The 26,060-nt window shown below is 41.8% G+C and overlaps 1 protein-coding gene across 4 annotated transcripts in view; it reads left to right on the plus strand.

The window, feature by feature from the left end:
• Positions 1-26,060, plus strand: part of SMARCA2 (SWI/SNF related BAF chromatin remodeling complex subunit ATPase 2) — a 356,753-nt gene that overhangs the window by 140,034 nt on the left and 190,659 nt on the right. For all 4 annotated transcript variants that reach the window (XM_073542600.1, XM_073542602.1, XM_073542601.1 and 1 more), the window contains exons 18-20: positions 2,199-2,312; positions 2,484-2,591; positions 25,213-25,299. In XM_073542600.1, the coding sequence (XP_073398701.1) occupies positions 2,199-2,312; positions 2,484-2,591; positions 25,213-25,299 (309 nt within the window). The remainder of the gene's footprint in view (positions 1-2,198; positions 2,313-2,483; positions 2,592-25,212; positions 25,300-26,060) is intronic.

The raw sequence follows: 26,060 nt of genomic DNA on the forward strand, positions 1-26,060 counted from the left end.
TTTTTTTTTTCCCAGGAAGCTCCTCTTAGAGACTTCTGGACAGCAGACAGCTTTCTCAGGACCCCATCTACCACCAGCATTTTTGGTCACTTGTTTTGACGGCGTGGCTATTGAAACCATGGTTCTAAGAGCTTCTGGGTGATTCCGACTATGATCGAAGTTTGGAAGCCTGCATGGTCTCGAGTCTATCAGACTTGGAAAGCCTTCTTCCGGTGGTGTGAGTCTAATCAGACCGCACCTAAGGTCTCATTTCCTTCCATACTGGCCTTCATTCAAGCTGGATTACATGCAGGGCTTGCTGCCAGCTTGCTGAAGCTCCAAGTTTCTGTGTTTACTATTCTTTTCCGAAATAACTCAAGCTCTAAACTGAGAGTGTGAAGCTTTCTTCAGGGAGTGGCCCATGCGGCTCCCCCATATCAACCGCCATTGGATCCCTGGGACCTCAACCTGGTTCTGTAACCTCTCAGGTGTCCCCCTTTTAAACCGCATAGGCTAGTTTCACACTAGCATTATGAGGCGCAGGGCCGCCGCTAAGCTCGGCCCCGGCCGTGCTTATGGGCCTATGACGCTGCATGCGACTGGCGTACCCTATATTTAGCGTTGGGTACACTGGCCGTGCACTGGTATGTTTTTGCCGGCGCATGCACCCTTTTTGTGCTGCGCCGACGTGCGCCAAACGCACCGTGTTGCATTTTTGTGCGCTCAGCGCAAAAAGGGCGCATGCGCCGGCAAAAACATACCAGCGCACAGCCAGCGTACCCAACGCTAAATATAGGGTACGCCGGTCGCATGCAGCGTCATGCGCCCACAGGAGGAGCTGACCGGAGGAGGGCGGAGCTTAGCGGCGGCCCTGCGCTGTGCCTCATAACGCTAGTGTGAAATTAGCCTTAGAGAAGTCTGTTCTTTTTTTCTATTTTGAAAGGTGGTTTTTCAGCGGACATTACTTCCATAACCTGGGTTACAGAACTGCAAGTGCTTTCTTGTCGCTCTCACATCTTTATTCTACATCAGGATAAGGTAGTTTTGTGGCCAGACCACACTATTCTTTCCAAGGTAGTTTCTGCCTTTCCCTTCCTTCTGTCCTCTGGTGCATCCCCTGGAGCGCTCTGTGAACAGATTGTACCTGGTCAGGGTGATTTGCGATTACTTTTCTAGAACCACTCCCTTCCAGAGGATGGATTCTCTGTTGTCCCTGAGAGTTCTCATAGGGGCAAAGGCCACGATTGCCAGCTGGATCTAGGCAGCTATCTTGGAGGCCTTCTGAGTTAAGAACAGATCACCTCTCCCTGGGATTAAGGCCCACTCTATCTGATCAGTGGGTGCCTCCTTTGCTGCTCGTCATTAGACATCTGCCTTACAGCTTTGCAAGGTGGCAACAGTCTTCTATTCACACGTTCACCAAATTTTACAGCGTTCATACCTACGCCTCGGCAGATGCCAGCATCGGTAGGAGAATCTTGCAAGCGTTAATGGCTAGTTCTCTGACCTGAATGGAGTTTGTACTGTTTTCCCACCCCAGGGACTGCTTTGAGTCCCATGGTTTACTGTGTCCCCCAATGAAGCGATAGAGAAAACAGGATTTTTGGTTACTCACCATAAAATCTGTTTCTCTGAGCCTTCATTGAGGGACACAGCACTCTCCCATGCTGTATTTTTTCTTAGTTTTAGGTTCTATGGTTTATTCTTCCGTTATATGTTTTCTCCTACTAGTTTCTCATTAACTGATTAACTTAGTGCCAGCTGGGGAGGAGCTAACTTTTTTTTTTTTTTTTGCATATTGTCAGCCTCCTAGTGGCAGCAGTATACACTCATGGTTTCTTTCATGTGTCCTCCTTTGAAGGCTTCGCGAAACAGATTTTACTGTGAGTTTACCAAAAATCCTGCTTTTTAATTTGCATTGCGATCTTTTGCAAGGTCCAGTTTCCAGTTTTTTTTTTTTCCAATACTATACCTAAATCTTTATTAGACCCACTGATTTTTTTTTTTTTATTTATTATTTAAACGTATTTGCCAGATTTCTATAGCGACAATTTAATAACCTTGATATTCCAGACCTCTTCTGTCCTCCATTCCAACTAGAAAATAGGCCCTGCTCTCATGTCTGAAAACACTCTGGCCACAATCCTTTATTTATTTTTGCCTTACTCAATTTTGGTGGTTTAGTCTCAATATTTTATATATCTTTTCAATGCTGCTAGGTGGATTTAAATGAAGAAGAAACTATACTGATCATTCGTCGTCTACATAAAGTGTTGCGACCTTTCCTATTAAGACGGTTGAAAAAAGAAGTGGAGTCCCAGTTACCAGAAAAGGTTTGTTAAAGTAACAATGTTTATTTTTCTGTCACCATTCGCATGTAAAGCATTTTAAGAATGATTTCTATCTGCGGACATGATGGCATGTCCTTTGTAGGCATCAGCAGGACCACAGCACACTACATTTGATTTGTGTTTGCAGACTTTTTTCCTTCATGTTTATTTCAGGTTGAATATGTAATCAAATGTGATATGTCAGCCCTCCAGAAGATTCTTTATCGCCATATGCAAGCAAAAGGCATTCTCCTTACTGACGGTTCAGAAAAAGATAAGAAGGTGTGTAGATGAGTGCTGTACATCATGGTGGAATAGATTTGTGTTATGTGAATGACAGGTTGTGACTTTAAAGACATTTTCCAGCCTTTATCATAGACCATCAATTCTAGATCGGTGTGGGGGCTGAAACTTTCCTCTACGTCGATCAGCTGTTTGAGGGACCTCAGTGCTCATGCGAGAGTCGTATCCTCTTTAATACCTGCAGTTTTGTCATTCAAGTAATAATAATAAAAATAATAATAATCTTTATATAGCGCCAGCATATTCCGCAGCGCTTTCCAGTTTAACAGTTAAGGCATCTAGTCATTATTCAAAACTAGGAAAATGTATTTAAAAAAGCAAGAATTCATTTTTACATGTTTTTAGAATTGGGTTTTTTTATGGCTTAACTGATTTCTGATGTAGGACATATAGTCGACATCTGCCTGAAAAGCATCAACTGGATTAACAGTATGCTACTGCTTTTGCTCCCATTGATTCAAGATGTGTTTGTGGGGTGCCAATGAATTGTTGCAGCTGAGAACCTGTTTTAGACTCTGATCGATGCCATATTAGGTCAAGAAAACCCAGCTTGTGACAGAAGTCTCCTAAGAAGATAAAAAAAAGTACAATATTTGCACATTTGAATCTCCCACCCCCTTTCTCACTTTAACCTTTTAAGGACCGAGCCACTTTGTTGTAGATTAATGAACAGGCCTATATTTTTAAATCTGACCAGTTTCACTTTAAGGTAATAACTCTGGAACACTTCAACTGAGACCACTGATTAGGAGATTTTTTTTTCTTGACATATTGTACTTCATAATAGTGGTAAAATTTGTTCAATATGACTCGTGTTTATTTGTGAGAAAATCGTAAATTTGGCAAAAACATAGAAAATTTCACAATTTTCAAATGTCTAATTTTTATACCCCTTAATCATAGATGTATATAACACAAGATAGTTAATAACATTTCCCACATTTCATGTTTACATTAGCACAATTTTTGAAATTTTTATTTTTATTAGGGAGTTCTAAGGGTTGAAAGTTGATTAGCGATTTCTGATTTTTCCACCAAAATTTACAAAACCATTTTTTTTTTTTTTTTTTTTTTTTTTTTTTTTTTTTTTTAAGGACCACAGTACATTTAAAGTGATTGTGAGGGTCTGTATGACAGAAAATACACAAGTGACACCATTCTAAAAATTGCACCCCTCATGGTGTTCAACACCACATTCAAGAAGTTTATTAACCTTCAGGTGTTTCACAGGAACTGAAGCAATACCTAGATGTGTAATGAGCATCTTGAACACCCAGGTGCTTTACAGAGGTTTATCACATAGAGCTAAGAAAATAAAATTAATATTTTCCGTAAAAATTCTTTTAGCCCCAAATTTTACATTTTCTCAAAGGTAATAGTAGAAAATAGACCCCAAAATTTGTTGTGCAATTTTCTCCTGAGTATGCTGATACCCCATGTATGGAAAACTACTTTTGAGGCACAGTGCAAAGCTCATAAAGGAAGAAGTGCCATATTGTAGTTAAAATTTTTCTGGAATGGTTTGAGGGTGCCATGCCACATAAGCACAGCCCCTGAGGTGCCAGAACAGCAGAAACTCCTCATAAGAGACCCCATTTTACAAACTACACCTCTCAATGAATGAAATCCTCTAAGGGTTCAGTGATCATAGACACCACGGGTGTGTGACACAAATTGATACTATTGGGTGGTGCACTGGTCCGGCTTTAGACAAAGTGGGGCCCTGGGAAAAAGTTTAAAATTTGGACCCAAATGCTAACATTGCACCTTCACACAGAAACTTTCGGTTGCATTTATATGCGCTGATTTCAGGCCACTAAACGAGTGTGCTCCACAATTTTGAAGTCATTCGATGCTTATTTCCTGGCCTGTTTACAATGGCTGAGGAACAATTATAGACAGAATTATCACTAGTAGATCAATATGTCCTCATATAGTATCATGTTATTAGAAGCATTATTTTTAGTTTTCACCTGGCGATGTGCTCCTCAATACAATGATTTTTGTTCCAGCATAACCACTCCACTCACTCGATGAATAGGCAGCATTTTGCTTGTTTAGTATAATACACTCCCAATAATCTTCCATCCAGTATGATACGCTCCCCATAGTCCTCCATCTAGTATGATACGCTCCTCATAGTTTTCCATGTAGTATGATACTCTCCCCATAGTCTTTCTTGTAGTATGATAAGCACCCCATAGTTCTTAATGCAGTGTAATGCAGGTCCCATATAGTACTTGCAGTATCATGCAGCCTCCCTCTGTGTATCATGCAGCCTCCCTCTGTGTATCATGCAGCCTCCCTCTGTGTATCATGCAGCCTCCCTCTGTGTATCATGCAGCCTCCCTCTGTGTATCATGCAGCCTCCCTCTGTGTATCATGCAGCCCCACTCCAGATAGTATAATGTAGCCCTCCCATAGAATATAATGCAGTCCTACAGTTTTGTGGCCACCACGTCCTCACTCACTCACTGATATATAAAAACAAAATTAGAACACTCACTTCTCATTTCCCTGCTGCTCCAGGCTCTGCAGAGCGTCTCAGCAGCTCCACTACCTGGCACACAGCATGGCGCGCAATGAACTGACAGAATTGCACATCTGCTGTGTCAGAAGGGAATGAATGCAGCAGCAGCACTAGCAGGACCCGAGTCCCCTTGCTCTTGGCTGTCCTGTAACCCAGTCATCCTAACTGCTACCTCAATCAGAGCTTCTTTTCCAGCTGTTGATCATCCAGCAATATACGATGATGTGGGTCCACATAATCCGCTGTCAGAAGAATTTTGTTTTCTAAAAGCAGTGTGTCTCTCCTTTTCATTGAAGCAGCAATGCAATCTGCAATTAAACCTCCTCTTTGGGACAGGCAAAACAACAAGTTCTTCCAATCCTTTATAAAAATGCCAGGAGTTAAATCCTCACCTTGTAACTTTTTAGTCACTGTAAATGGGTGATGAAGCTATTCCTTCAATTCAGCCACCTGTGTCCATTGACCTTCATGAAGTGTTACCTGAGGGTTGGCCATAACTACAAGGGAGGCTTTCAGCTAATACCCGCTGTTGAACTTGGATACCAGCTCCCAGCGTGAGCTCGCTGGTATCTAAGGTACACAGCGACGCGTGCGCTCGTCGTCGCTTGTGCTGATCGCCGGTGAGATCTGCCTGTTTGGCAGCTCACCAGCGATCATGTAGCGACACACCAGCGATCCAGACAAGTTCATATCGTTGTTGGGATCGCTGGTGAGTCGCTATGTGTGACGGGGTCCTTAAAGATGGAATCAATTTTAGGGGTTCTGGCAGCAATAGCCAATTTCCTCACTTTGCTAATCAGAGTTCCAGCATGTGTCCCTCTTCCAGACTATCTCTTATTGCCAGCTGCAGCATTTGCACAACATAGCACATGTGATGAATAGGAAAGAGGTGTGAAGCAGCTTCAACAAGATCATCTAATTGTAAAGAATCAACATACTGAATGTGAAATGTTCTTCTAGCTGCTGTTCACCTTCATTATTCTCACTCATCAGTTTAATTGTACTTATGTTTGAAGCATTATCAGTTACAATAGCAAGAACCTGTTTTTTATTTGTTCATGATCTTGCAGAACTTTTTCCACTAATGTCTGGAGAAACTGGCTGCTGTAATGAGCTTTAGTATCTTTTACTGCAAGCATCTTAGTAACAATTTTTTTGTTGTCACAAACATATCGAACATTGATGGCAAAATAGTTCACTCTGTGACGTGTGCAGGCATCCATTTTAAGAAACACTAAGCGACTCTTGAGTCTTTTTCAAACTTCCTTTTGGTTAAGGGCTTCTTCAGTCACTCATTTTCTAAAACTTTCTCTTTGTAGCGCAACACCAAGTTTGTGGGCCATTTCTCCATTAAGAGCTGTAAAAGCTCGTTGTGCAGTTAATGATAATGGTACACTGTCCTTCACAACAAGCTTGATGAGCTGTCTTTTAAACACATCTGCTGTCATTGTTAAGCCCCCGTTACACACAGCGATCTCGCTAGCGAGATCGCTGCTGAGTCACAAGTTTTGTGACGCAACAGCGATCTTACCAGCGAGATCGCTGTGTGTGACAGCTATCAGCGACTGGCCCCCCTGCCGGTTATCGCTGATCGCTGTGGAAACCTCTGGACATTTCTGCGTGTGACAGGTGGGAGACCAGCGAGCAGGAGCTGGTAACTAGGGTAAATGCAGGGTTTCTAAGGGGCGCGCAGATCCTAGAAACCCGATGTGTACCTTAGTTACCAGCACGCTGATGCAGGGAGCTGGTAACCAAGGTATACATCGGGTTTCTAAGTGAGGCACGCCCCTTAGAAACCCGATGTGTACCTTAGTTACCAGCTCCCTGCATCAGCGCGCTGGTAACTAAAGTACACAGCGATGCCGCGCGCTCGGTATCGCTGGTGCTGATCGCTGGTGAAGCTGCCTGTTTGACAGCTCACCAGCGATCCTTGACACGTTGATATCGTTGTCGGGATCGCTGGTGAGTCGCTATGTGTGACGGGGCCCTTACAGTAAATTTTTCACTTATAAAATATCTTGTAACTGATGTTTGAGGCGCTCTTTCCACGCCAGGGAAATGCCTAGGAAAGTGCTGGTCTCCGGTTTCTTGGTGCTGCTGTGGTCTTGTTCAATCACAGCTTTGTAAACTTCTGGGTGGCAGCGTTGTACATGTCTTTTTAGATTGAAAGCTGTTGAAGGAGCATTTTTATCACTGCCTGAGTATGCACTGATTTTTGGCATCACAGCATTTGTTTCTATCTGGGTCACTTATACAGTGACAAACAAAATGTTTTTTGTTTTTTTTATCTTAAGTCACTGTGAAATGTTTTTATGTAAATTCACTCTCAAAATAATTTTTTCCTGTAAAAAAAGAAAGGTATATTTAGATTTCTTGCAAGAATACGGAATCATGTGCTGTATAATTTAGGATAGAAATAAAACAATCTTTGCATAAATCAATAGGACATTTAAGTATAAAGTTTGTAAAATATGTTAGCTCTACTCTGAACTTTGAGTGTCAGGCTTGTCTCAGAGTACAGCTCACTAAATGCTTCAGTCTACGAATAGGGGGGGGAAGGAGGGAGCATATTTGTGCTGAATCATATTTCAGAACACAGACACACACACAAATATATATGTCCTCGTCTATCCTGTTTCTGTATTTTCGAATATGAGATGTTAGAAAACAGTTCTCCCCTTATATTCTACTAGCTGAATAGCCCGGCGCTGCCCGGGCATAGTAACAAACTACGGTTAGTTAAAACATATATATATATATATATATATATATATATATATATATATATATATATATATATATATATATATATATATATATATATATATATATATATAGCCCCGCCCACTCCGCATAGTCACATTCACTATAATATCCCACATCATCCCGTCAGCCAGAGCTACCGAACTACTACCATTAATATCCCACATCACCCCGTCAGCCAGAGCTACCAAACTACTACCCCTAATATCCCACATTATCCCGTCAACCAGAGCCACCGGACTACTACCCCCAATATCCCACCTCATCCCGTCAGCCTGGGGTCAGAACCAGAGTACTGAGTGGAATTGCCCTGACTTGCATACCAATAATCCTTTTAATAGAATCCTTGGGTCAGATTCAGAGAGCTGAGGGATTTGACCTAACTTCCATACCAGAGATCCCTTTAATGGAGCCTGGGGTCAGTACCAGAGCATTTGAAGGCAATTGCCCTGACTTCCATTCCAGGGATCCCTTTGAGAGGCCTGGGGACAGAACCAGAGCGCTTAGTGGAATTCCAGTAACTTTCATACCAATGATCCCTTTAAGAGACCCTGGGTCAAAACCAAAGCGCTGGATGGATTTGCCCTGACTTCTATACCAAGGATCCCTTTAAGAGGGACGATGTGCCTATGGGATGGAGGATGTGTGGTGAGTATATGGGCACGGGAGGGGGGATTCATTTCTGTCATGTGCTCTCTGCTCCTTTTTGGGGGGCAGACAATGGCTGGGAGTTTGTTCCTGGGATGCTAGATTTCTCCCATCCGGTCAGTGTTTGCTGAGGTGTAGAGTTGAGCAACTTTGGTCGGATCGGGTTTCATGAAACAAAATTTGAGTCGGATGAAACTGGTCCGACTAGGGCAAAAAAAGTCGGAGTTTCGTCCGAAACCCGACCCCAATGCAAGTCAATGGGGAATAAAAGTCGGCATTGAGCGGATGACATTCATCATTTACATTTGTCTTTTTGATCACGTTTTATTCCACTTTTTTCCCTCGTTACGATGATAAAGCATAGTTTTTGGGTTTTTTTCAGCGTTCACTGAATGGGTTAACTAATGTCAGTTTTATGGATTGGGTTGTTCAGGATGCGGCGATACCAAACGTGTACTTTTTTTTGTTTATTTAAATACACTTATGTAAAAAAAAAAGTGTTTTGTTTTTTTTACTTGATTCCTATATGGGACTTTCACCTTTTTTTTAACTTTGCAGGTATAATGAATTGCAATGCACCAGCATTGCAGTGCATTATTCCTATATTGAAAGCTTCTGACACCATGTTGTGAACATGGTCTTAGGGCCCCGTTACATTTAGTGATGCACCAGCGATCCCGACCACGAAATGACCCGGTCAGGATCGCTGGTGCATCGCTAAATGGTCACTAGTGAGCTGACAAACAGGCAGATCTCAGCAGCGACGCAGCAGCGATCGTTACTTACCTGTCAGACGCGGCGATGACGACGTCCTCCGCCCGCGTCCACGCGTCCCTCGTCGGCGCCAGCAGGAAGCCGCCGCCGAGAAACGGCCCAGGACGTTCTCGCGCGATCAGCGATAGCCAGCGGGGGAGCGGTCGGAGGTATCACATGTAGCAATATCGCTAGCAATATCGCTGCTGCGACACAAAATCGGTGACGCTTTAGCGATATTGCTAGCGATCTCGCTATGTGTAAAGCCCCCTTTAGAAGCTTTCGGTAGCTTGGGGACCCCCCACGATGATGTTGCGGGTGTGCTGATCTGGAGGCATAGGAGCTCACGTCCCTCTGCCTGTCTCCTGAATGTTGTGATTGTGCTTGATTGCAGCATTTAGGGAGTTAGTGCAGAAGCTCAGCCACTAGCAGAGTTGAGCTGCTGCGCTGATCGGGAAGGAGGTGCTGATATTTCAGCATCTCCTGCGCAATCATGCTGTGATCGTTCAGTCAGATTGACTGACTTGATCAAAATGATCTGGGTGCGGGGATCAACAGCACGGATCCTTGCAACCTCTTCCCGTACCACTCGGCTGTCTGGCTGTTGACACTGAACTGTTACTGTATGTTTAACCCTCCGTCAGGCGCAATATAGATTCTCCTCAGTTCATGCGAAATGTGCCTGACAAGCACAGGTCAGAAAACCACCTATAGTAGCTACATATTTCAATTTCAGGACTATAGAAGTAGTCAGTGACCTTCATAGGAATGTATTAAAAGAGATTACACCAAATCAGATGCAAAAAAAAACATTTATTAACCATAAACTTATTAAAACTAAAAGTACCACTTTTCGGTAGTACCGCCAAATAGGCTCCAGTTATCTTTACTTAACTATTGCTTAAATATAAAATTATGGAAAAAAACTTAAAGGATATTGCACTTAGATGTTACTTAATTATTTTCTACTCATCTTCAGTGGTTTCAATTGCAGCAGAAGCAGCACAGGTACACTTAGAAAAGCAAGGCTGGCAGACGAAAGTTGCATGGGAAAGGCAGATTGATTCTTTACATATTTTGCAGTCATATTTAGAAAGCCTTCTGAAACCAGATACAAATGAGCAGGTAGTACAACTGCGTCTTTTAGAAGGTGGTAGAGTCGGTGTTTGTTCTGGAACGTCCTTGGGACGTCCTTTGTATTTTTATCTTTTCCCAAATAATAAGCTAGATCTGTGTCTGTTTCCTCTGTATCAGTGTCATCACCATCCTGCTCTGTTCCAGAATCAGTGTTACATTCTGCTACCTCATCTTCAGATGAAATGTCACTAGATTCCTCTAAATCCTCAGTTACTGCTGGTTCTTCCTCATCATCTTCTAACAAAAAAATCTTCATTTCTTCTAAATGAAGGGGTTTAGATGAATCATACTGTTTTCTGGCCATTGCAGCAGAAAATCTGAAGCAAGAGAGAAAGAGTATGTGTTAGGGCGCAATGTGCCTTAGAAGCCACCCTCCTTTTGTCTAAGAAAACAGTACTTATGTACACTAACTTAGCATTAATCCTTCATAAAACAAGCTAAATACACAATCGTGATGAATAAAAAAAGAAAATACTAACCTTTCAATTTGTGTTGAAATCAGGCGCAATGTGCCTGAGAAGCCAAAGTGTTGATATCTGCTCACTAGAAGGTCTGCTGAGTCACTGTGATATCAGGTTTCACAGAGCCTGTAGAGTCAGGAGATAACTAGGAGGGGTGGGGTTTTCTGATAAGTGGGCAAGGAGAGAGAAGTGAAACTAATTACTGTGTGCCTGTCAGATCTATTGCGCCTCTAAATACAGAGCAAAAAGCGACTTTTGTCCATAAACTCTAATATTGACCCATACAGTAAGTTATAAGGAAAATATAACAGCCAAATCCATATATTCAACTTTTCATTTGATTCACCTCCCTAGAAGATGCAGAGATGCCAGAAATATCCTATTATAAAAATACAAAATGCAGTTTTTTGGGCCCTGCAACACACAAATGTAAAAAGATGTAATTAAAAATGTATGTACCCCAAAATCATAATTGCAAAACATCTAAATGCAACAATCAAGCACTCATTCAGCTCTAACGACTGAAACATAAGAAGTTTTGGATCCCTAAAAATGATGGCACAATCCAACATTTTTTTTTTTTCTTTATTACAATTTTCAATTTTTTTTTAAATTGCCTAAGTATAAAAAAAACCAAAACGCTGTAATAGTACTAAAATTTAGAATTTTACTTTCGCGCAAAAAGCAATGAGAAAACAAAAGGGAAATGAGCCTCACCGTATGAATAGTAGGTAGCCTCCAATGTTGCAGCTGGGATCCAAAGTCCGTCTGACCACCGGATATGAGCAAAAAAAAAAAAAGAGAAAGAAGGATCGACCAGCTGGATATGGATAAAAAAAAACTTCTTTATTTCATATCGTTAAAATGAGTCCAGAAAGGATAAGAACAAGGAGACATTCTGACGCATTTCTGGCCGAAGCCCTTAGTCCTATAATATACATGAATGTCCCAAAGGAAGCAATATATAGGAGAACAAACTCCTATGACATCATGATACAATTAACATACAAAAATTTGCATATGAAATTGCAAATACAATAACAAAGCAAAGTGCGTTATCCATATAAAAAAGGAAAATACAAATTGAATGATATTTGTGGCAATAATTGCTATAATAATTTGGTGACTATAAACACTTGAATACAGAGATAAGAGCACCAACAGAATCATTTTCTCTGATAATAGAAGGCCAGCAAGGACATATTTGCTCTTACCAGTAGTACACATCTCCAATATAGCTTCATAGTTTCCATCTGATCTGGGTGCCAAACAGCAAAAAAACAAAAATAAAATAACATGCAAATAAATGCCTATATATGAGCTACAATGTGAACACTTCGCTAAAAAAGTATTAACACTGTGTAATTTCACTAAACATAATGCCATGCCGCTGGGTGTGGAAAAGGCCCAACGAATATAATTGCTGTAGGGGCTCAAATAGTTAAATACACAGAATAGAACTACCAAGACTGGGTCTAGATCCAATTCTGAATTAGATATGTGATAACTTTAATAAATGAACATGGTGCCCCTGTGAAAATTAAGACCTTTTGGTTGTTTGGTGTCTGATTGAATAATCCAAAAGGCTTCCCGAAGGAATAATTTTTTGTTGGAGATTACCTCCCCTAGATGATAAGACATCTTTTCCATGCCAAAAAAGGGAAAACTATCTAGACTGCCCCCATGTGCTTCTATAAAATGTTTAAAAGCCCCTGAATGATGTATTCAAGCTATTAATATTTTGAACATGCTCTGAAATTCTTTTCTTTAACCCCTTCACTCCCAAGGGTGGTTTGCACGTTAATTCCCGGGCGAATTTTAACAATTCTGACCACTGTCCCTTTATGAGGTATTAACTCTGGAACGCTTCAACAGATCTAGGCGATTCTGACATTGTTTTCTCGTGACATATTGTACTTCACTTTAGTGATAACATTTCTTTGCTATAACGTTCGTTTATTTATGAAAAAAACGGAAATATGGCGAAAATCTAGAAAATTTTGCGATTTTCATACTGTAAATTTTTATGCCCTTAAACCAGAGAGTTACGTGACACAAAATAGTTAATAAATAACATTTCCCACATGTCTACTTTACATCAGCACAATTTTGGAAACAAAATTTTTTTTTTTCTAGGAAGTTATAAGGGTTAAAAGTTGACCAGCAATTTCTCATTTTTACAACAAAATTTACAAAACCATTTTTTTTAGGGACCACCTCACATTTGAAGTCACTTTGAGGGGTCTATATGGCAGAAAATACCCAAAAGTGAGACCATTCTAAAAACTGCACCCCTCAAGCTTCTCAAAACTACATTCAAGAAGATTATTAACCATTCAGGCGCTTCACAGGAGCAGAAGCAACATGGAAGGAAAAAATTAACATTTAACTTTTTAGTCACAAAAATGATCTGTTAGCAACAATTTTTTAATTTTCCCAAGGGTAACAGGAGAAATTGGACCACAAAAGTTGTGGTCCAATTTGTCCTGAGCACGCTGATACCCTATATGTCGGGATGGACCACTGTTTGGGCGCACAGCAGGGCTCGGAAGGGAAGCAGCGCCATTTGACTTTTTCAACCTAAAATTGGCTGGAATTGAGATTGGACACCATGTTGCGTTTGACGAGCCCCCAATGTGCCCAAAGAGTGGAAACCCCCTACAAGTGACCCCATTTCTAGATGTGTGGTGAGCACCTTCAACCCCCTAGGGCTTCACAGGAGTTTATAACGCCGGGGTGTGAAAATAAAAAAATCATATTTTTTCCACAAACATGATCATTTAGTCCCCAACTTTTTATTCTCCCAAAGGTAGCAGGAGAAATTGGACCCCAAAAGTTGTTGTCCAATTTGTCCTGAGCACGCTGATACCCTCAATGTGGGGGGACCACTGTTTGGGTGCACGGCAGGGCTCGGAAGGGAAGCAGCGCCATTTGACTTTTTCAACCTAAAATTGGCTGGAATTGAGATTGGACGCCATGTTGCGTTTGACGAGCCCCCAATGTGCCCAAACAGTGGAAACCCCCCACAAGTGACCCCATTTTGGAAACTAAACCCCCTAAGGAACTTATCTAGATATGTGGTGAGAACTTTGAACCTCCCAGTGTTTCACTAAAGTTTATACTGCCCAGGCGTGAAAATAAAAAATCCTATTTTGTGTCCACAAAAATGATCGTTTAGTCCCAAATTTTTAATTTTCCCAAGCGTAACAAGAGAAATTGGACCCCAAAAGTTGTTGTCCAATTTGTCCTGAGTACTCTGGTACCCCATTTGTGGGAAAAAACTACTGTTTGGGCACACGTTGTGGCTCAGAAGGGAAGAAGTGATGCTTTGAATGCAGACTTTGATGGAATGGTCTGCGGGCGTCATGTTCCGTTTGCAGAGCCCCTGATGTGGTTAAACAGTAGAAACCCCCCACAAGTGACCCCATTTTGGAAACTAGACCCCCTAAGGAACGTATCTAGATATGTGGTGAGAACTTTGAACCCCTCAGTGTTTCACTAAAGTTTATACTGCCCAGGCGTGAAAATAAAAAATCCTATTTTGTGCACACAAAAATGATCGTTAAGTCCCCAATTTTTAATTTTCCCAAGCATAACAGGAGAAATTGGACCCCAAAAGTTGTTGTCTAATTTGTCCAGAGTACGCTGGTACCCCATATGTGGGAAAAAACTGTTTAGGCACACGTCGGGGATCGGAAGGGAGTGACGTTTTGGAATGCAGACTTAGATGGAATGGTCTGCGGGTGTCATTTTCCATTTGCAGAGCCCCTGATGTGCCTAAACAGTGTAAAAAAAAAAAAAAAAAAAACACAAGTGACATTGTTTTGGAAACTAGACCCCCAAGGAACTTATCTAGATGTGCCCCAACTAATCTAATGTTTCCGGTAAAGTAATTTAGTAGTGCATTGAGGTGTGGTACAATTTGAAGCAATCCTTCATACACAGGCCAGGTTTTTCGGGGCAGGTGTCGCATTGATAAATGGTCTCCTTGCGTATTCCGTTTTTGTAACACGCTCGGCACCTTTTTTGCGATTTACCTCTTTTTCCAGTTTGCGGGACCTCCCCCGGGAAATGTTGACCAGTTTCGGAAGTTCTGGGGCCCGCTCCTTCCAGAGTGCCAAACATCAGGGCCTTAACCACTACCTCCTGGAACTCAAGGTACGACGTATCGCTGGGGCATGCACATTGTGACAGCAGGAATGCGTTGAGCATTGCCAATTGGACAATGTGCACAGCCAGCTTTTTGTACCACACCTTGGCCTTTCCCAAAGCATTGTACGGTTGGAGGAGTTGATCGGGAGCGATCAACGCCCTCCATGTTTTTATTGTACCCCAGCACACATTCAGGTTTGCTGACCTGTGCAGAGGTACCCCGTACAGTGCTGAGGGCGCTGCCATCACTGTGTATGGTGGTCAAGAGAAGGACATCCCTCTTGTCCTTGTACTTGACCACCAGCAGGTGGTCGCTACATTGGGCCCTGCTCTCACCTTTTCGGAGCATCTGCCCCAGTAGCGTCTTCGGGAGGCCTCTCTGATTTTTGCGGACAGTACCGCAAGCTGCGGTACCTCGCGCAGAGAGGGATTTGTAGAGTGGGAGACTGGTATAAAAGTTATCAGTGTAGAGGTGATAACCTTTATCCAGCAGTGGGTGCACCAAATCCCACACAATTTTCCCACTCACTCCCAGGTCAGGAGGACACTCGGGGTTGAATCCTGGTGTCCGTCCTTTCCTTTGTACACTCTAAACCTGTGGGTGTACCCTGAGGTACTCTCACAAAGTTTGTAGAGCTTGATTCCGTACCTGGCCGTCTTACTGGGCAGGTATTGACGGAATCAGAGCCTGCCCTTAAAATGGACCAAGGACTCATCCACGCAGATGTTCCTTTGGGGCACGTACACTTCAGCAAACTTTTTGTTGAAGTGTTCGATGACAGGCCGAACTTTGAACAGACGGTCAAAGTTGGGGTCATCTCGTGCGGGACACTGTGCATTATCGTTATAATGCAGAAACTTGTGGATGGCCTGAAAACGCCAGGGCTGTGGAGTCGGTAAGCCACAGTTGCGACTCCGACTCCTGGATTTTACCAGGCTCCGACTCCGGCTCCGACTCATTCATAAATGGCCAATTCATAACAACAAATTTACTGTTGTAAAATATTAAACATCGTGCTTACTCAGTTTCTCACCATCATATAAGTAATCAGACCACTTAGAGCAAAAACTACATTTATTAGAATACAATTAGAATATAGCAAATAACTTTTATAAACTTTTCTAAACTGTAAGTAAATATGCAATAAACACTTTTATGCAGTTAATAAGAAGAAATCTATAAATCAGATCCTCCTTCATGGATGCCCTCAAATCTGATCTAATTATTTTGAGAGCAGAGAACAACCTCTCTACACTAACTTGTGTTGGTGGCAAAGCAGTAACCACTCGGGCAACATCTCTGACAATGTCAGGATACAGAGGAATCGCTTGTTGCACTGTTATTTTTGATGAACGGTCAAATTTCTCAATTTCTTTTAGTGCACATGAAAAATTCTGCTGAAATGTACTGGCTGTGTTCCTTGATGGAGATGACTCTTCTATGCGGGAACGCTTTGCACGGTCCTTGTGATCCAAATATTTTTCGAAATTAAACTCTTCATCAGTTGGTGATGAGGGTGAAGATGTGGCAGGACAACCAAATTCTTCTTGTTCCTCCTGACTGTTCAGCAACCCTTTCATCCTTACTGCTATTTCAAACAGAGCTTCTTTTCCTTTACTTAGCTGTTGATCATCTAGAAGAATCCGATGCATTGGGTCTACATAAACAGCTGCCAAAAGAATGTTATTTTGTAATAGTAGCTCCTCTCTCCGTTTCATTGATGTAGCAATGCCACTTGCAATTAACCCTCCTCTTTGGGACAGGCGAAACATCAGGTTCTTCCACTCCTTTAAGAAAATACCTGGAGTTAAGTACTCTGCTTGTAATTTTTTAGTCCCTGTAAATGGGTGCTCTAGCAATTTTTCCAGCTCAGTCACCTGATTCCACTGACTTTCATTTAGCGTCAGTTGAGGGTTAGCCATGTCTACAAGAAAGGTTTTCAGTTCAACCAAGCTCTGAATCATTAAGTACTGCCCCATCGTGTGGCTTGATCAATAATTGCCCCTTTTCCAGCACGTCTCTTCAAAATTGAGTCAACTTTAGGGGTTCTGGCAACAGTAGCCAATTTTCTCACCTTGCCAATCAGTGCAGCAGCATGTCCTTCTTGCAGACTGTCTCTTATAGCCAGCTGTAGCGTATGCACAACACAGCGCATGTGTTGAATGAAAGAACATATTGACACAGTTTCAACAAGATCATCTAAACTATCATGTTGCTGTTCATCTGAAGCAACTTCAGTTTGCTCCTCAGTTACAATACTGTGTTCCTCTATTTCAAACATTTCTGTGTCTGTGGACCCAGAATGTTCTTCTAGCTGCTGGTCACCATCATTACTCTCATTCATTAGCTTAATAGTACTTATCATATTTGAAGCATTGTCAGTTACGACAGAAAGAACTTGCTCTTTTTTAAGTTCATAGTCTTGCAGAACCTTTTCCACCAAGACCTGGAGAAACTCACTGGTGTGATGAGCTTTAGATTAGAAGCTCTGGTAGGAGCATTTTTATCTTTGCCTGAATATGCACTCATCTTGGCTTCACAGCATTTGTTTTCGTCTGGATCATTTGTCATACACTGACAGACATAATGTTTTCTATCTTGAGTGATGGTGAAATGTTCAAATACAGCTGATTTAATGTGATGCTTCTTTGACATTCTCAGGTTTTTAATTCTGCATTCACAATCCAAATGACAATTGTTTTTCCTAAAAACAATTGTACAAAATTGCCAGGTCGTACAACTGATATAGTGGTCAGTAATACTGTTATTATTCCTCATGTACTCACAGTTAACTGATGCAAAGTTTGTTGAAAGGATAATACTTCTTACAGTCTTCCTCTTCTGAGTAGCAGGCAGCTGTGAGATGCTTGGAAGACGCACACCTAGTATGATCTAGTCTAGAGGAGGAGCTTTACTACTAAGAATTTGCAACACATTTTCACTTTCAGTTTCATACATTGTAAGTAGGGGGGGTTGGGGCAGCATGAGGTTAACCAAGTATAAGATTAGATAAGGGCAGTGGAGAACAGTGACACACAAGAAGTAAGAAATGTCTCTATCTCCAGCAGAACTGCTTATCACTGTTGTTCATAGTTTGATAGAACATATATATTTGAGTAACATTTATAAAATTCATATGAAAGTTCAATTATGAAATATTAATACATTTTTTTTAAAGCTGGAGTCGGTACATTTCTACCGACTCCGACTCCAACCAAAACTAACTACGACTCCGACTCCACAGCCCTTGAAAACGCGTCCGGACCATGACCATTCGGAACACTGGAGTGTTGTATAAAATATCAACACTCCAATATTGCCGAATTTCAGACTTCTTCAGGATACCCATGTGGAGGACCAGGCCCCAAAACTTCGTCATTTCAACTACGTCCACAGGAGACCAGTTAGTATAGGATGAACGCGGGTTTTGCTCCAAAAATTGCCGAGCGTACAAATTAGTTTGCTCCACCATGAGGTTAACAAAATCCTCAGAGAAAAAGACTTTGAAAAAGTCAATTTCTGTGAGGCCGGTGGTGGATGAGGAGGGGGAAGAGGATGAAGAATCCGAAAATTAAAGAAAAGTGGGATCGTCATCCTCGCTATCAGTGTCGGAGGCAAGTAAAGGATATGCCTCCTCCATTGAATAGCGCTGTTGGGAGGAACGTGATGGGCGGGACTTTTTTTTGTGTAAATATGGTGCTTGGGTGTACTTTATAACTGTGTATGTGGTGGTGGTGGTGGGGTGGGGGGGGGGGGGGGAGGATAGTGATTGGTGCACACTATCCTGTAAGAAAAAGCTAAGAGGAAATGGGGAGCAAAATACCTGTGAAAAAAAGTCTAAAACAGCAGGTCCTAGATATAAGTGAACGGCGTCACTTATCAAAATTTAGTGGCTGCTGGATGTGTGCACAGGGGTGGCACAAAGGGGGGGGTGAAAAAAAATGGAAAACAGCCGGCACGAACTTTGATAAGTGAATTGCGTTACTTATCAAAATTCGGCGGCTGCTAAATGTGCACACGGAAACGGCGCAAAGGGGGGTAAAAAGAGGGGGCTGGGGGGATTGGGGTGGATGAATAGAGATCGGGCAGGGATCAACAGTTAGGGTTTTAGTTAGGTGGCACAAAGGGGGGTGAAAAAAATGAAAAACGGCAGGCACAAGCTTGGCTAAGTGACGTGCGGCTGCGGGATGTGTGTACGGAGGTGGCGCAAAGGGGCCTAAGGAAAAAAAGCGAGCACAATGATTGATCGGTGAACTGCGTCACCGATCAACGCTCAGCGGCTGCGCACGGAGGCGGCGCAAAAGGGGGGGTGGAGATGAAGATAGATTGGGCAGGGGATCTGGGATCAGGAACACTTACGGTTGGCGTTTTTTTCTTTCTTTTCTGCAGGGATTGTGATGCTACAAGCTGTGGCACCACAATACCCAGCACAGGAGCTCTTGCTGCGTCCGACCTCTCTGCAGGAATCCTCAGCTAGAGTGAGGACCCCTGCAGACAGGTCAGGGGCAGGTCACAGAGCGGTCACATCGCTGCTGTGACCTGTCATTGGTGGGATCGAATAATTACATCGATCCCACAATCCCTGGTGACCATGGTAACTGCCTAGGATCGGAGCTCACAGCTCCGATTCCTTGGCAGGTCATGGCCAGGTCATCAGCAGGGCACAGAGCAGTCACAGCGTGACCGCAGCTGTGCCCTGTGGCTGGCGCGATCGCCGATCTAATCGATCACGCCAACCACTTCCTCCAGGCCCTGCTGGGCCTGTCCTAGGCTCTAGCCTAGGCTCGGTGCTATTACAGCACCGATCCGGGCCGGTACCAGCAGGGAATAGCGGCGATATTGTGCCACTGTGCACTGCGATTGGCGCTATCAATTAGATCGGCGATCGCGCCAATCTGGAGGCTTTTCTCCGGTGCCTGGCATGGCCAGGCACCGGTCCTGGGATCGAGTACATCGGTACTCGATCCTAGCCTAGGTTCCTGTTTCAGCCCTTTGATTGGCTGAAACAAAGAGAAGCGCTGTGATTGACTGTTCTGAATTGAACAGCTAATCACAGCTCACAGAGGGGCGGAGACTGCCCGGGATGCAGAGGCCATCTATCCTGAGGTAAGATGGCGTCGGCATTTTAATGCGATCACCGCGACCTAAGTCCGTCCATGGGACTTAGGGCCCGGGTCACATGGACGGAATATTACGTCCAATGTAGGAAAGGGGTTAATTTGCGACTAGTGCAACCTATATATCCAAGATCCCAAATGGTGAAAAAAATGCAATACACAACATGTTGTGTGTTGCAATTAATCACTGATTCACACTGTAGGACCAAAATGCGCAGAATAGGGTCTTATCCGATGGACAAGCTAGAGACGGTACTCAGATTGCACTCACCTGATATGTGAGAAATAAAGGCACGTAAAACGTCAGCTGCCTCAGATCCACAGGTAAAACCAGTGACGGCAAAGACATTCAAATTATTAGAGATTTCGTGGATTATTTGTTCTGCTAGATATGACTCAGGATCAAATGTTCATAAAAGATGGTTTATGAACTGTCGCCAGTTTCAAAAGTCGAATGCATTTAACCAGCAAGTAGTGATATTTTGCTTTCATATCAACCCTGAGGAACAAGTGTTTGTACTTCGAAATGCTTTGGACTATGAATAAACCATCTTCTTTTATGAAAATTTGATCCTGAGTCATATCTAGCACAACAAATAATCCACGAAATCTCTAATAATTTGAGTGTGTTGCAATTAATAAAAGTTTGAATGAAAAATTGATCATTTTTTTTTGCTTTTGATGCAAATTTACACATGTTAAATTTATTTCCAGCACATTTTTAAAAAAAAAAAAACTTTGGTAGAAAGACATGTTGAATTGGTGACAACGGAATTGGAATGAAAAAGACTGGGTGAAAGGTGATCACCCACTGATTTTCCTCTTTTTGCAATACACCTGCCTGTGTCCCTTTGATAGAATTTTATTGAAAATATCATCTTGATAAAGAATTGGAATATATTTATTGATAATATGTTTAATATGAAAGAATTGAAGACTATATGGAGTGCTAAATGTGATTAAATTGTTGCTATTGGTAATCTTGCGTTTTTTTGGCGTTAATGTTTGTTGTCTAGCAACTCCTAATGCTCTGTTAAATGATTCACTGATGACACCTTTGTCATAGCCTCTGACCTGAAGTCTATGTGAAATGTTAGTTCTTTCATGGGAAAACGAGTTATCAGAACAGATTCTTCTAGCTCTGATAAATTCACCATGTGGGATTGATCTCTGGTATGACTGGGATGACAGCTGTCAGCACGTAGATTGGTATTACCACTAGTAGGTTTACAATATACGCTACTATGAATGCAATTCCTTGTACAATCTCCCAATAATCTAAGGTCCAAAAATTCAATATGAGTATGAGAAAATGTAAATCTTAAATTGATGTCATTCTCGTTGAGATACTGTACAAAATTTGGCACAGTTGCTGAATAACCTCTCCAATTTATCATTTATTATAGCGTCATTTATTCCATGGCGCTTTACATGTGAGGAGGGATATACATAATACATACAAGTACAGTAATCTTAAACAATACAAGTCACGACTGGTACAGGATGAGAGAGGACCCTGCCCGCGAGGGCTCACAATCTACAACGGGATGGGTGAGGATACAGTAGGCGAGGGTAGAGCTGGTCGTGCAGCGGTTTGGTGGATCGGTGGTTACTGCAAGTTGTAGGCTTGTCGGAAGAGGTAGGTCTTGAAGTTCTTTTTGAAGGTTTCCATGGTAGACGAGAGTCTGATATGTTGTGGTAGAGAGTTCCAGAGTAGAGGGGATGCGTGGGAGAAATCTTGTATGCGGGAAGAGGAGATAAGAGGGGAGTACAGAAGGAGATCTTGTGAGGATCGGAGGTTTCGTGCAGGTCAGTAGCGGGAGACTAGGTCACAGTTGTACGGAGGACTCAGGTTGTGGATGGCTTTATATGTCATGGTTGAATTGGTGCGCATGCAGTTTTTTGAGTCAGGTTGGACGCACAAAAAATGCAACAGGATGCATTTTGTGCGCCCGGGCGCACACTAAAAAAAAACCGCATGCGCGTACAAACGCATGACAATGCGCACCCATGTTAAATATAGGAGGAAAAAACGCATGCGCATTTATGCGCAAAAACGCAGCGCAAAAAACACAAGTGTGAAAGTAGCCTACCAAAGGTTTTTTTTTTAAATGTGCTGGAAATAAATGTGTAAATTTGCATAAAAAAATCAATGATCAAGTTTTCATTCAAACTTTTATTAATTGCAACATGTTGTCTATTGCATTTTTTGCACCATTTGTGATCTTAGATATATAGGTTGCACTAGTCTCAAATTAAAAAAAGAATTTCAGAGCATGTTCAAAATTTTAATAGCTTGAATATATCATATTCAGGGGCCTCTAAACATTTTATAGAAGCACATGGGGGCAGTCTAGATAGTTTTCCCTTTTTTGGCATGGAAAAGATGTCTTTTATCATCTAGGGGAGGTAATCTCCAACAAATAATTATTCCTTCGGGAAGCCTTTTGGATTATTCAATTAGACACCAAACAACCAAAAGGTCTTAATTTTCACAGGGGCACCATGTTCATTTATTAAAGTTATCACATATCTAATTCAGAATTGGATCTAGACCCAGTCTTGGTAGTTCTATTTCACACATTCAACTATTTGAGCCCCTACAGCAATTATATTCGTTGGGCCTTTTCCACACCCAGCGGCATGGCATTATGTTTAGTGCAATTACACAGTGTTTTTAACGAAGTGTTCACATTGTAGCTCATATATAGGCATTTATTTGCGTGTTATTTTATGTTTTTTTTTTGCTGTTTGACACCCAGATCAGATGGGAACTATGAAGCTATATTGGCGATGTGTACTACCAGTAACAGGAAATATTATGTCCTTGCTGGCCTTCTATTATCAGAGAAAATGATTCTGTTGGTGCTCTTATCTCTGTATTCAAGTGTTTATAGTCACCAAATTATTATAGCAATTATTGCCACAAATATCATTCAATTTGTATTTTCCTTTTTTATATAGATAGCGTGCTTTGTTTTTTTGTATTTGTAATTTCATATGCAAATTTTTTGTATGTTATTTGTATCATGATGTCATAGGAGGTTCTCCTATATATTGCTTCCGTTGGGACATTCATGTATATTCTATGACTAAGGGCTTCGGCTAGAAATGCGTCAGAATGTCTCCTTGTTCTTAACCTGTCTGGACTCATTTTAACGATATGAAATAAAGAAGTTTTTTATCCATATCCAGGTGGTCGATTCTGTTTTCTCTTTTTTACAAAAAAATTGCTTTTTTACCGTTTCATAGTGCTAAGAACTTTTTTGCTTTCCAGTACATTGATTCCAAACATTTTATCATACATTCACAACAACTCGTCCCACAAAATGACAAGGCCTCAAACAGCTATGTCGACGGAAAAATAAAACCACAGAAATGAAAATTGCCCTCAGTCGGAAGTTGTTAAACAGAAAATAACATACAATGGGCCCGATTCATTATTGCCTTTGAGTTCGCTTTTTGTATAGGTTTGAAGAATTTGGCACAAAAAAACCCACAATCACTACAAGACAAAAAAGGAAAGTGACTTAACCCCCCTCCTCACACAAATGATGAATCAGGGCCAATACTGCATAGTGATGTAATTGAAGTTGCACATACACTAGACTTTTCCTTATCTGCTTATATGCGTGCTCAAATGCCAGTGTATTTAGTTGGCAGAGGCGAACAAGTCATTGCCATATTTTTTGGCAGTGATTTATCTGTCACAGGAACAAAGAATCGGGCATCTTGAGATTCAACATAGTCTACCTCCGATTTCAATTGAAGGACCATTAGAACATGCCCTATGCATATTATATAGTCAAGTAGGAGCTCCCCAATGTAAACCACACTGTGTGATGTGGGTCAGCAGTTGGGAGGGAGGGAGTCTCCTACAAGTTGTAAGTAACATGGCTCTGCGGAAATCGGTCTGTAGATCACACATGTACAGTCACAGTACAGCTGACAGCCAGAACACTCCACAGCATCAACATTCCAGCTGTGCCCGTGTGTGCTGGAAATAGTGTCCTGTATCAGATTGTTTCATTAATATATCACAAAGCTCTTCAGTCAATGACTGGAATTACAAATGCGGTTTTTGTGCACCATGCCAAGAGTTTATCTAAAAATAAGGAAATTGCAAAGGAGAGGAACATTCTCGCCTTTTTATTTTCCCACTTATGTAACTGACTTACAGGGAATCTGTTAGCAGGTTTTTGCTAGGTAATCCGACATCTTGAGTTAGGGACAGAGACCCTTATTCCATCAATTTGTCAATTAGTTTGATGGGTGCAGCAGTTAGGGTACCGTTACACTAAGCGATGCACCAGCGATCCCGACAACGATATGGATCGCTGGTGCATCGCTAAGTGGTCGCTAGTGAGCTGCCACACAGGCAGATCTCACCAGCGACATAGCAGCGGTCGCTACTTACCTGTCAGACGCAGCAATCCTGACGTCCTCCTGCCCGCGTCCACGCGTCGCTCGTCGGCACCACAGGAAGCCCAGCAGGAAGCGCCCGACGAGAAATGATCCAGGACGTTCTCGCGCGACAAGCGATGATCAGCGGGGGAGCCAGTCGGAGGTAAGTATCACATGTAGTGATATCGCTAGCAATATCGCTGCTGCATCCCAAAACCAGTGACTTTAAAGCGATATTGCTAGCGATATCGCTATGTGTAACGGGCCCTTTAGTCCCAGTTTTCTCTGCTGCAGTTGTAGCAGAGCTGTGTTATAGAGCTGTGCATGACCCCACACACAGCACACACTACTGTGTACAATGTATAGTGACTAGTGAGGGAACGTGCTCGGATAAGGTCTTATCGGAGCATGCTCGGCATTCTGGAAAAATGTTTGAGTCCCCGCGCCTGCGTGTCTCCCGTCTGTTCGACAACTGAAACACATCAGGGATTGCCTAACAAACAGACAATTCCTGCATGTGTTGCTGTTGCATTTTGGTTTCTTTTAAATCTAAAATGTTCTGCTTTAATGATTACAATATTATTATTGCTGGTCACTGTCATAGTATTAACATATAATTTTATATATCTTTTAGGGAAAAGGTGGTGCCAAGACTTTAATGAATACCATCATGCAGCTGCGAAAGATCTGTAACCATCCTTTCATATTCCAGCACATTGAGGCAAGTCTCATTGCTCTGAGCACTTACAATTGTACGGATTCATTGCTGATGGTGTTTTTCCTATTCATAATTGGAAAAACAAGACAGATGTGATTGAAACTTAAAAAAAACACATCAGGAATGTGTATTTATAACGTGTCTGGTAACTGATTACTATAGTGAAGTCATATCATCGCTCTGTGAGGACAGCAAGACCGCAGATATGACCAGCATTGTTACAAAAAATTTAAATATATATATTTTTTTTATAAGAGGTTAAAGCTACTAACCAATTTTTCCCGAGCCACCCTAGCCAAATGTTAAGTGTTTGTGTGGTTCACTCTCCAGATGTTGATCCCAGCAGACCGGCAGGGGGTGCAGCGCTGACCATGAAGTGGCTTTTTTTTTTTTTTTTTTTTTTTATAACACTTATTGAAAACTTAATAATGGACCACCCATTTAATTGTATGTTAAAATTCATGACACATTAATGAATAAATACTTGTTTTTGTTTAATTTTGTTAGGTTTGGCTTGATTCTTCATAACGTTGTCCCTTATGTTTGACTTTTGGGTTTGTCACTGGGGTGGACGTTGTGATTTGCTTTTTAGTATTTCACATTTTTTACTGCTTTCAAACAGCATTTTAAGTGGTTGCTGCATATTACAAAGGAGTCTCAAATTGAGACCCCTAATTAATATACACTAAATCCCTATTTACTACTTTGGCGAAAATATATATTGTCAGTAGTGAAATTCTTTCACACAATATTTTAGCTAGTAT

This window comes from Dendrobates tinctorius, unplaced genomic scaffold, assembly GCF_039654945.1.
Source record: "Dendrobates tinctorius isolate UK_male_01 unplaced genomic scaffold, ASM3965494v1 ptg000128l, whole genome shotgun sequence".
Classification (NCBI taxonomy): domain Eukaryota; kingdom Metazoa; phylum Chordata; class Amphibia; order Anura; family Dendrobatidae; genus Dendrobates; species Dendrobates tinctorius.